We start from the raw sequence: 13,565 nt of genomic DNA on the forward strand, positions 1-13,565 counted from the left end.
CCCTTAGAATTATGGAATCCCAACCTCCAACTAATCAACTACTAGCATAGCAAAACTGACCATTGTGATATCAAATAAGAAAAATATTATAGTGATACAAAAGSGGAAAATAGCAAATTGCTCAGATTCTATTTTTCTYATCTTTGGTGTTGTCTAGGGTTTATGATTCAGAAGAAGGGTTGAGACCGATAAGAAGGGTTTATGATACAGACCCATAAGCAACAATGTAGGGAGCTAAAATTATGAAATTGAGAGGTCTTACCTGTGACTGTGACTGATGAAGAAGAGGAGAATGGTGAACGCGACCAGGGTTGCTGGCGATTCTTACAGCCGACCGAGAAGAAGCGTCGCTTGGAAAAATCGAGACTGGTGATGAAGAAGAAGAGAACGACGATTAGAGAAAAGGGAGGGCAAGCTTGGAAAAATATACATTTGAATCGTATGGAGAGCTAGCGGGTGAAGGAGCGATTCAGATCTAAAGTTTTCATTCAGACATTTTTTAAAACCTATCCAAACAAGAAAATGTCTGACCGAATCAGACCCTTACCTCTTAATGGTATCATTAAAAGGTAAACAAACAGCCCCAAAGAGTATTAAGGTAAGAAGCTTAATAAAGGATCTTCAGCCTTTAATGTATATTAGAATGAGATACACCAGATCAATTTACGTATCAAATGTGATTCATGGGTGAGTTTGAGATTAAAAGTGATCAAAGATCCAGATCCTTTCTTATACTTCTCACTTTAACTTTTCGTCTATGGCCTATAAAATATCAGGAACGGGCCGGTATGAAACTGGGGTAATGGAAACTGTTATTATTTCATGTGAGAAGCAAAAATTTGTTTGATTTCATATAAGAAACAAATCAGTTAAAAAAGGGTGAAGAGTCGGTTACGTATAGTAACCGAATAAAATATTTAAGAAATTAATGATTTTTATGGAAACAAATCTGATTTATTTGATATTATATGAGATATTTAAGAAAGTTAATTATTCCTAAAAATACGAATTTGATAATAAAAAAAAAGCCCAGATACCATTTGTTTTAAGGTTTGTAACCTTCGAATTTGGTAAAGTGAGATTTCGTTAGAAACCTTATTTTTATTAAGAATCGGGAAACCACAGTGTACGTGCCAATGTTTATATTCTTCATGAATATAAATATGGATGTAAATTTTTTTACAATATTCATCAAGAATAAACATTCATGATGAATATTTAGGGGTTATTTACCAGACACTTACCCGGATAAATCCTTATTAAGTCACATTACCTCACCGGATGTATATGGTAAGGACTAAAAATCTTACCCGGTAAGAGCGAGACTAGGATCATGAGTCTTGCTTGGTAAGTAAGGACGACGACTCTTACCACGGTAAATGCTTACCGAGTAAATTGTTGCATACAATGTTGTTTTGATGGATTAAAATCTAACCAGTAAGTAAATAATAGTGTTAAATTTTACCGTAAACACTTACCGAGTAAGTGTTTGGTAAACGGCCCATTCGTCTATATTTATCGTGAATATGGACACTTGATGAACTCTTGCTTATTTTCCGGTTCTCAATGAAAATAAGATCCTAACAATAATTATCTTTAAAAAAACAATATTATTTTCTTCGTATCAAAATAATATCCATAATGAAAATGACACATAATTTAATTATTTAATAATTATTATAACCGTTAAATAATTAAATGACATTTTTATTCTTAATTATAAAAATAAATTTCTCTTCATCATGTGATTAAAGGCAGAATAAAAAATATATACTTATTTTTAAAAATAAATATTTATTTTAAAATAATTGAAATAAATTTTATCAAAAATCTTTTTTAAATGTAATTTTTTTTTGTAAATGTAAGTACTTTTTTGTTATATTTGTTTAATTTTATAGATCTAAATATTTTTTTGTTCAAAAAATGTTTAGGGACTTAATCGTTCAAAATATGAATTTTCATTGGGGGTTTTCTTGGACTTTTTTTTCACTATTTTACCACTTTAACTAGTTGTACAAGTCATAAGAATGTATCCAACAAGTTCTAGAAAAGTCCAAGGAGTTATTTAACATGTTTTGGATTGTCCAAGGACTTATTTGTTCCAAAAATTGTCCAATGAATTATTTAACATGTTTTAAATTGTCCAAGGATTTATTTTTTCCAAAAAATTATCCAATGAATTATTTAACATGTTTTGGAATGTCCAAGGACTTATTTGTTCCAAAAAATTGTCCAAGGACTTAATCATTCCAAACACTAAAGTCCATTGGGTTTTTTTAGACTTTTCCCATAATAAAATTACTACCTTATAAACTAGATTTGCCAAAAGTCTTAAAAACAATTTTTAATACACAAAGTACTATACATTTATGCACAAAGTCTTAAAAGTTTTAAAAACAACTCATAATGCATTAAGTACTACTACCTTATGCATTCAGTCATAAAATTTCTTAACCTACAATTAAAATAACATATAATACAAGTTACCAATGACATTATTACTTTTTCTTTTCATGTTCCCAATATACTTTTGACACATTTCACTCATGTCTTCTCCCTCTCATATCTCTATGCCTTCATCATGAGTGATTAAAAGTTCTCTCATTCAATTGCTCTAGAACTCTCGCTCTCGATCTCTTGATTCTTTGCTCTTGGTGTAAATCAAACACATTTATGAAGTTGTTTAAATATATTGGATTCTAAATTGTCATACAATTTTTTTCATCGATAGACTGTAATTGGAACCATAATTCTTATTTATTCAAATTGTATTAATATGTAAAGACCAAGTGCAACTTATATCATCGTTAAATCTTCTCTAATAAAATTAATGAAACTTCAAAATCGTTGAAATTGATGACTTCCACCGCATTACACGGATAGACAATTAGTATCTAGTAATAAATATTCCAAAACTGGAATGTGTATTTTAGTCATTGACTTGACTTTGTTACCAAATGGGTAATGGCGGGTCAGCGCAACTAATATCAAAAGTCAAAATCATCATCTACACACGGACTTTGCCGCAAGCCCGCAACCTTTTTTTATTTACGCGTCTTTTCCTTTCCAAAAATATCAGATGCTCAAATTTTTCTTTTAAAATACAATAATAGTCTACAAGAATTTAATAAATCAAAAAAGCCCAAAAAATTGTAACATATAATAAGAGGCAATTAATAAGGGATAAAAAAAATATATCAACTAATTACATCGAAGATATAAAAATAAAAAATAATAATTGGTCATTCATTATATGCTATTGTTTATTGTCTCTCTAATTCTTTTTATCTCCAACAAAGTCTAATGATATTGATTATTGCTATCTCTTGACTGTTTTCATGTATCAACAATTCAACGTTAAGATCATCTCGAAAATACTTCATTTTCAAGAATTTTATGATTACGTTCCAATCATCGTTAGTTTCCACAACATATTATATCATTAGATATTGTTGAAATGGGACCGCGTGAATATAAATTTAATTTTGGGACATGATTTTAATTTGAAAATAAAAAATCTAAAAACCATGAAAAAAAATATATCAAATTAAAGATAATAAAATAATTGGTTTTTTTATGTAATTTTTTATTCCAATTTTTTTATTTTGTATTTTGCTGATTTTTTATTTAAAAATTAAGAAGAAATATTTATATCTATATTATATTATAAAGCATTTGACAAAAACTCTTAAAAACTATTTTTTATGCATAAAGTACTGTTATATTGATGCATATTACTTAAAATTCAAGATTACAACTAAATTATGCATAAGTACAACTTATTAAAACTCCATATTTTGAATTCGTGTAACTAACTGCGAATAAACATAATCAAATAGAGGATAAATATTTTATTTTAAAATATAAAAAATCTAAACTATAATTAAGATAATTATCGAGTTCTAACAAAATAATTAACTATTATCTTTATAAGAAAATTATATTACTGAACCAAATATAAATTAATTCGTTATTGAACTTAAATTAAATAATAATTAAAAAATTACACAAAAATTAAGAAATTTTAAATAGTTAATTTGATATTAATATCGATATAATTTTATCAAAATTTTATGATATCTTCAAATTTATATTTTATTCAAAAATAAAAACATTATCGCTTTTTTAAAATCACATACGACCATATTATAAAATCGATTGAGATAAAGAATAAAATGAAATATTAAAATCAAGATATATCTCGCATGCACGAATACCTTTCTAGTTTTTAATAATTTATTCATAAAATGTTAAACAGATAAAACTAGAAAAATGGGTTGAATGATTCATAAGTCGTCTAAAGTATATCATCAAATGTTTACGACTTTCTAATTTATTTTATTAAAAAATTGGATTATTATATTAATAAACAATTTTTATATCTAATACTTGATTATATTAATTGTTTATGAAATTAAAAATAATTAAAAATATTAATATATTAAAATAAAAATACAAAAAGAGTCACGAGCTTGAATGTGAATTCATGGAAAATAAATCAATTCATATGTGAATGATGTCAATTGAATTTTATTACAAGTGTAACTACATGACAAATATTCTATAATATTTTATTCAACTATTTTTTATTTATTTATTAAATCGTATTCATATTTATATATATTAACTTAGTAGAAAAAAGATTAGGTTAGTGGTTGGTTTAATCTAAGTCTGATATTTTGATCTGTCTTAACCTAACTTGATTTTCTTTTGCTTTTAAAGAATTTACTGGACTCGCGAACCTTTAGATTGGGTTTTGGGTGAATTGGATATGACATGATAGAATAATTGTTCAACGTTTGGTAAGATAAATCTTGACAAAATAGAACAAGTAAAATGATCAATTTACCCTTAATGACTTGTTTATTTTAATTAATTTATGTAATTTATTAAATTATAATAGAATAATTATTTTTTTATAACAAAATATATCATTTGAAAGTTTTCATCAAAACAATTAAAATGACACCAAATAAAAAGTTTATGTAGTTTCCGATTTTTATTTTTATCTCTTTTTTACATTATTTTTTTATCATTAATAGATGATAAATTATATAAATTAATAAAAAATATAGAAACCGTATAAAAATAATATTTTGAAGACAGTAAAATGAAAGTCTAAGAAACATAAAATACAATAAATAAAATGAAACCTATTTGACGTTTTTGAAGAGAATTAAGTTTTATTTTGAAGTTATATTGATAAAATATAAATCTGTTTCACCTTGTTTCACCCTATTCCATGGGATAGGGGTAGAACATGCTCATTCCATTCTGTTCTTGTCTATTCCACATAAAAGTCATGTCAAACATGAGAGAGAGATCTATGTCATATTCTGTCTTGTCATGTCCAGTATACCAAACGCACCCTAACTAGATTGGGTTAGAAGTTCTGGACCATGCATGTAAGTGGCTCATGAAGGCTCGAATCTTTCAGGTTCGGTTTTTAACCCTGAAAATGTTATCGAATACTTTATACATTTCTAATTTCATATGTTTTATATAGGGATGAGATAGTTGATTAATTTTTTTATTATTATTATTATATCGTTTTTTTTTAATAATATTATTTTGAATGAATCCTTTTCATGTTTGAAAATAAAGTCTCTTAAATTATTTTAAACGTAGGTTGCTTGTTTTCACCGGTCATTGTATGCATTTTTTACATTTTTCAAATGCAACTTGCTTTACTTTTATGTTTTTCAAATACACATTTGAATTGAAATGAATATATATATATATAATCAAATGAGAACTAATTAGTTTGTGATAACCATGAGGTCCAATTTCAACCACAAATCAATAGATAAATTAAGAAAAATATAATTTTGAAAATTTTGAATTAAAATTTTAATGCAATGACATTTTAGGTATTTTATCTTCTCTTTCCGTCCCTCGGCCTCCGCCCAACGTCCTTCGTCCAACGTCCTCAGGTGATACCACAGTGGTATCACAATGCATCTTATATGTGCTTGAGTATCAAATTGAGGTTGTTTGTGTGGTCGATCGGAGATGTAATACAGTAGTATCATAATGCATCTTATATGTGCTTGGGTATCACACTGCGTCTTTTGTTTAACAGAATCAATATTTTTAGGTATCACAGTGATATCACTGAAGAACAGTGACCGGAGGACGGAGAGAGAAGAGAAGATAAAAAAATACCTAAAATGTCCTTGCATTAAAATTTTAATTCAAAATTATAAATTTTCTAATTTATCTATTGATTTGTGGTTGAGATTGTATCTCACGGTTACCACAAACTAATCAGTTTTTTCTTAAATGGATACCTGTATATCTATCTCTCTCTCTCTCTCTATATATATATATATATATATATAGAGAGAGAGAGAGAGAGAGAGCGCGCGTTAAGATCATTTGTTAACCATGAAAAACTATTAACTATATAAACCATTTAAATCAATCATAAGCTTTTGTTAGATTAAGTTCTTCTATCATCATACAATTGATATTGGTGACACAATGGTAATCTTTTTGTATCTTAGGTATCTTTTAACCATTTAACACCCTAGTTTCATTTTCAATAATTAACAAACAATTATATTTCATTTTGTACTATATTATAAAAGCCTCTTAATCATCTTACACCAAACCGTTCAACAACTGCCAAATAGTCTCTAAATAACATAAAAGTGTAAAAAAAAAAAAGGAATTTCTGTAAAACTGCAAATACGATGTATAAAAACAATAAATTAAAATACAATCCATCAACAATATCCAACAGTCACTTTTGTACAAGACCCGGATCCACCAAATCAATAAAACACCCTAAAACGTGTTCATCACCCACACCCAGAAGAGCCCAGAGGACATAGCATTACAACAAAATCAACATGTTTATGCATTTAAATTAAAAATAAAAATATAAAATTCACACCATATTTCAACAACCATCATGAGTTGAACTCGACATCATCTTCGGACTCGTGAACCGCTTGAAGCGGACCGCTTCCGAAGATCGAACCATTGTCCTCCGAGATGGTATCCAGAGGCCCGTTTCCAAATAGACATACTTGTGGCTCTATCTGGTTCAAACGCCGGTACTCATCATCTGATAAACTCCAGCTAAATATGTCGATGTTTTTCCGTATTCTCTCGGGCTTCACGCTGCATGGTAATACGCTCGTTCCTCTCTGAAGACCCCATCTCAAAATAACCTGTGTCAAGGGCAAATATGTAATTACACAAATACACGATGCAAGATGAAGCTTATAAGAGGTAGAGTCACGATCATGTGAGAACAAGTGAAGACTGAAGATACCTTTATATTGTGTGAATATTGTAACTTTTACATCACCTTCATATGTGAATTGGAAGGTTACAAACTTACTAAATTTTGTGTGAACGTTATAACCTTCACACAGTATAAAGCTACCATCACATTTTCTCACGTGATCACGATAAGGGGTTGTTCTCACCAGACCCCAACCTGGGGCTGAGAAGGCTAAGATGTATGCAGGTAGATAGTGAAGGCAAAAGAATGACAACTTGCATTTGATGAATGCATAAGAAGATGATCGGAGAACATAAAGTAACCATTAAATCGAACGACAATTGGTGGTGGAATCCGGATGTGGTATTGGGCTCTTGAGGATAAAAAAGAAATCTAGAATTGCATACATGATTGTGAGAGTGTGAGGTACTAAACTACTGCCTCCATCCCAAAATAAATGTCCACAAATGCAAAAGGCAGACGGTTTTAGAAATGTGTAATTAATATTTATTATACTTTTGAATTAAGTAAATGCCAGTTTTACCCTTGATAATGGATGTAGTAATGAATTTTTCCATCTCCTAATCAAGGGTAGAATTGGAGAACTTATTTCAAGACGGACCAAAATAGAAACGTGAACACTTATTTTGGGATGGATGGACTAAAAGCTAGCTGCAACGATGACAAGAATGCAGAGCGAGAAGTCAACGGTTGAGCTTATGATGTTTTATACCAGAACCAGGAAGGAGGGAAGGAAGTTCACTCGGTGGCTAAGATCGTAGCAAGAAGTTAGAAAAATTAATTAGATCAAATTTACATCAAGGATATGAATCAAATACAAGTAAAAAAAAGGTCAGAGGTTAAGGAGAGGCAAAGAGAATCTTTGATAAGTTCTTGTTTTTCAATGGATATAACAGGTGTGTTTGGTATATGGGCGGGACTGGACATGACTGGAGGGGAGAGAGGGAGGATGTTTTCAAGGTTTCAATTTGACACGGGTAGTTTAGTAATTTACCAATCGAGTCCAATCTCCTTGATTTTGTTTTGGCATGCCCCATCCTGTCCAGCATACCAAACACCACCCAACAAGGGGAACTTGACAATACTTTTGATGACACTTAAAACATACCAACTGCATATGTTATTAAGCTTAGAAGCAATATATTGAAGGTAAGCCTAAGCGGTGAGTTACTAAGCATCACCTAACCAAACAAACCCAATACATCTTACACAAAGGTAGGGTCCCCCCCCCCCTCGGAGGTGGGGGGTGGGGCGGGATGTACGTAGACCCTTCCTCTATCCCAAGAGGTAGAGAGGCTGTTTCACCAAGGATAATACATGACTGCACCAAAAAGAGTCATTTAAGCCCATATATAGTGGTTATGGATGAGTTTGCCAAGGAGATGGAATGAAAAATCCCATGTTATATGCCCCTTCATAGTCATGTAGTGTGAGACCAAGGTTAGGTGTGGATACGAAAGATAAATGCTCTCGAATTAAAGGGTTTTAGACCAAGTACAAATAAAACAAATACACGAATTGCAAAACCACCAGAAGATGAAGACAAAGTGAGCCTGGTTAGACTGACAGCTTAGAATCAAGCAGAGGGAGCGCTCAGCTCGACTTTTGGCATCTTATCCCATATGGGTCATGATGGGTCAGGATGGTTGATCGATATGTAGCCCCCCCCCCTAGTCATATTCTTCAAAACAAAGACGTAAACATAAAAAGTGAGGCACAGTGGAAGCAAATTTACCTGTTCGGGAGTCTTTTTATGTCTGTCTGCTATCTCTGCCACCACCGACAACTTAAGCATTGGCCCATGAACTGATCTTGACCTTCTGAATGATATACGAGGTGTTCCAGGTTCATCTTCCTCACTCGATCCACTTTCAGATGGTTTAGGAGCTGAAGTTGGTACTCCTAGTGGTGTGTGAGCAGATACATGTATAAATTTCGACTGACAGAATTTTACAAGCTCATCTTGCCTCCAAAATGGATGCAACTCCACCTGCAAAACCACAACCAAGATTCAGCTATATGACCAAAGGGCCTTGGCCTAGTGGTATCATAGTCTTTGGCCTCTTAGAAGATCAGGGGTTTAAACCTGACCAAAGCCCAAAGGTGAGGAGGGTGTGTGAGTTTATTTGCTGCATTTGCCATATATAATTATTATATACTTCAAAAAGAAAAGATTCAGCTATATGTAACATTAAATATAGAAGATTTTGAAAGCCAACGCATGAAAGATGCACATGGAATAATTAACTAAATGACAATTTTACCCTTAATACAGGGAGTAATGAATTTCTCCATCTCATAATTAAAGGTATAATTGGAATGTAGGCACTTACTTTTGAAAGTGGAAACTTATTCTCGGACAAACTAAAATAGAAATACGGACAATTATTTTGGGACGGAGGGAGTATAATAATTGCACCTCAAACAAATCAGATTTTTCAATAGTTCAAGAAAAATAGCCGCTAAAAAATAACTACTGAAACATGTCCGAATGACAAATCAAAAACAAATTTGGATTTCATGTCATGCATATTATTCTAAATACTACATAAACTTAACACAAACATCTGTCACAGATCAAAATATTTGGGGATTCGGCTATGTCAAAATGATTTTTCTCCATGTTTTCCAGGTCGATTATACAAACATAAGAGATATAAGTGTACATAAATCGATAACATACTTCCTCAGAAATACAATACAAAAGTTTCAGTTTGCAATATGTGATCATGATCATGGAGGAATGTCTCATGGGATTCATTGGCAGCCAACCACAAATAATCTGAATAATTTTCGATTTCTGCTGAATTAAGTTTTAAACTTTAACCAGAACACATATACATCTTTCTCACTGTTGTAGGGGCACAAAAATTTTGAGAATTCAGGAAACCACCTATTTTGTGTAGTATTCATGATGAACAACATAATATATTCATTATGAATGCCGGGACAGATATTCATGATGAATAATATTCATTATTATTCAAGGTTATTCATCATGAATACTACATGAAATAGGTTGTTCCTGGATTCTCAAAATATTTACGGTTCCTAAATGAACCTCCCTCCACTTTTGTATTCTGTTCTCGTTATCTATCCAGGTTGGTCATAACCACAACTTCAAAATATATTGGAATCCAACATTCTTTTCAGCTTTCAGGGACTTTATAAGACAAAACTGTGATAACTACAAGCATTATGAACAACAAGAAATCAATTTTCTGCTAAATTTCTGAATGATTCAATATAAACGATTATATAAATTGATCAAAGAAGAAAAATTGGAGCCAACCTGATTGACTGCAGGGATAATTTTGGCGAATTTGAGCAGCTCTTTCATTTGTTGTATATTGAAATTGCTAACTCCAATAGCCCGAACAAGACCCAATTCAACCAATCGTTCCATTGTTTTCCATGCCGTCTTCAACTTACTCAAGAACTGTCTGTATTCAGAACCCGAATTTGCAGGAGGGTCAGTGGCATCACCAAAAGCTGAGCTCTCGGGCCAATGCATTAAATAAAGATCCAAATATGACACCCCAAGATTCTTAAGAGAAACTCTAACAGAGTTCTCGATCTTATTAGTCGAATTCATGGTACAATACAGCTTAGAAGTCAAAAAAAGATCCTCTCTTTTCAATGAACCCCTGAAAAACTCGGTCAGAGCTTCCCCAACCTCAGCCTCGTTCCCATATAGGTGGGCACAATCGATGTGACGGTATCCGACTGATAAAGCAGTTTTCACTGCCTCCACACAGAAATCACCACCACTCTGCCAAGTCCCAAGACCTATGGCAGGAATCTTGGCTCCGGTGTTCAACAGGAAATAAGTCCCTGATGCCCCAAATTTCCCTTTCATCTCTTGTAACCTTCTTGAAATACAACAAATGTATGCAAGAAAAGATGATACTGTATAGAAACACTAAAATCTCACAGCTACTTGAAGATTATCAGGTGCCAAGAGATCATTAATAACTAGAAACTTGGAGCAAATGAAAATCTCGACTAGAGAGAGAAAAAACCCAGTTGAGAAAAGATGAACCAGGAGTCTAATCGAAGAAGACAGTAAGCGATTCAAGTCAAAAAGATGAAGCTTTAAGTACCACAGAAGCGCCTGACAGATGTTTGATAAATTGTCTGAAAGAGAAATAACAAACAATACAGTGATCTTGATTGAAATTACTTAAAAGACAAACCAAAATACTGGACATGAATGATTGATCGACTTTCGACTATGCAATCCAAAACCCTGAATGCAAAAAGGCCAACAAAACGAACCTCCGATCTCTAAGAAGACTAGCAATTGGGAGAAAATTGGTTTGTAAAGACAAATTGTCAATCGAATGTACCTAAAATTGGACAAAGTATTGGTAAAGAAAAATATGGGTCAACAAGAACAGCCGACAAAGAGGAAGAAACCCCCAAAATGTAAAACAAAAACAGTTCGCTGTAAAATATAATCTAATCTAATCTCCCTCGTTTGAAATAAAGTAGTAATTATTATATCAAATAAGACAAAACCCTTGATGTCTGATACAGTGATTATCGATATCTGACAAAAGAATGGTGGGGGTAAAAAGATTCAAGGGTTAATACACACCTAAATAAGGTGGATTGAAACCAACATTCAACCAACCAAACTTTTGCGATCTTGCAACGACTGAATCTGTATGATGCAGCTTTTCAAGCAGGATATGAGGAGGAGGAAGACACTAGGAATTGCAGGCATTTGGACCGACGAAAAAGTCATAGAAGATGCACTCTTGATTTTAAATGGCGGCTGACTTCTGTTTCCATGGCGGCCAACAAGTAGGGAAGTCCAATTAATTGGTGTTTGGTGAGGTTTTCAGGTCGACCACCGTCAATAATCTCATACACTCGCATTTGAAATTTATCATGTCAAGATCCTAAATTATGTATTATGTTGATATTTGAGTTTGTGTTTGAGATTGTTTATAAAAATAACTTATTGATTTATTTTGATATGACATCGGTAATAAACACTTTTGAGTGTTGGATAAACAACTTATACCGGTATTAAACCGGTAATAAGAAGTTTTTGAAGAAATTAAACTCTTGTAACTTGTAATAAGTTGATAAGTGTTTTTGTATAAAAACATAAGTTGTTTCAAATAAGCAATCTCAAACACCCCCTTATTGGTTAAATATTATTAATTGAAATTATGTTAACTGTTACGTTATTAATCTGGTATTGATGTCATGTAAATATTTACAAATGTGGATATTGATATCTATCATTAGGTCGTGTTGTCACCAACAAACTGTGTCGTTGGCTTTTGGCGTTTTAGGTGTCAAAATCTTTCACGAAAGCATAATACCGTGTCGCTGCGTTCCAATTTGCATGTGGTTTCCCCTACATAGATTGAGGGTTTTAATAAAGTATGGATTCGATAAGATACCTAACGGGAATAATTGCAATGTGATTTGATCCATGATTACTATAAATAGAATGTTAGGGTTCCTCCCATTTGGATTTGTCGTCACATTATTCACACACTTCCAGTATGAAATAGACGAACAAGTCGTTTCATATCCTACGTGAGTTAGCTACGTTTACGCCTAACCAGTCGACAAGATTGACGCTAGGTTAGTAGGATCACACAACGTCATTGACGAGGTAAAAAGTAGAGACTTACAAGTTGAAGAATGAAACGTGGATCTCGACTGCTAAATCTTGTATCATTACATGTCGTCTATGGTTTGTGTATCGAATTGACGATAAACTTTGAATAAAAGATGACATTTTCATTTTACATGTCTTGAGAATGATAATAGATAATTCTTTCGGCTTTAGCATGAGTGTGGAGTCAAAGTTTGAATCTACACACCATCTATTTGTCTCCTGACACTATAGATGACAAAATGTCTCGTACTTGAAAGTCAATATCAAATCTGGGTTGACTGGAAAATCCTCCAGTTAAATAAGGACGAGGATTCATTGCACTTATAAATCGGGAATGGGGATAACCACGTCCCCAACCCCACGTACTAGACTTTCTATTTGTGTTTGTTAGTGTGTGTATGTATATGTTAAATAAATTGAGTATATATATATATATATATATATATATAGGATATTATAAATTATGTAATTTTAATAAACTTTATAAACCAATTTTAATTGTTCATCTAGTCTAATAAATATTTGATTTTGTTTTTGTTTTTTAATTTAAAGTCATGATCATAATGAATGGACCTTATCATTATATATATATATATATATATATATATATCAATTATAATTAACAAATCATAATAATTGTTCATAAAAATTTTAATTGTTTCATAA

At 31.8% G+C, this 13,565-nt stretch overlaps 1 protein-coding gene across 2 annotated transcripts; it reads right to left on the reverse strand.

Annotated features, from left to right (window-relative positions):
* Nucleotides 1-6,678: 6,678 nt before the first annotated feature.
* On the reverse strand, nt 6,679-12,158 carry LOC112523143 (NADPH-dependent aldo-keto reductase, chloroplastic-like). Of its 2 annotated transcripts, XM_025132617.1 has the most exons (5): nt 11,856-12,158; nt 11,534-11,604; nt 10,548-11,392; nt 8,991-9,245; nt 6,679-7,178 (listed from the first exon to the last, which is right to left on the reverse strand). In XM_025132617.1, the coding sequence occupies exons 3-5, from the start codon at nt 11,112-11,114 to the stop codon at nt 6,915-6,917; spliced, it is 1,086 nt and encodes a 361-aa protein (XP_024988385.1). In that variant the 5' UTR covers nt 11,115-11,392; nt 11,534-11,604; nt 11,856-12,158; the 3' UTR covers nt 6,679-6,914. The 2 variants fall into 2 exon arrangements, with proteins under 2 accessions (XP_024988385.1, XP_024988386.1); XM_025132618.1 differs by lacking the exon at nt 11,534-11,604.
* Nucleotides 12,159-13,565: the final 1,407 nt, after the last annotated feature.

Source organism: Cynara cardunculus (genome assembly GCF_001531365.2).
Source record: "Cynara cardunculus var. scolymus isolate 2C chromosome LG 12, CcrdV1, whole genome shotgun sequence".
Lineage (NCBI taxonomy): Eukaryota > Viridiplantae > Streptophyta > Magnoliopsida > Asterales > Asteraceae > Cynara > Cynara cardunculus.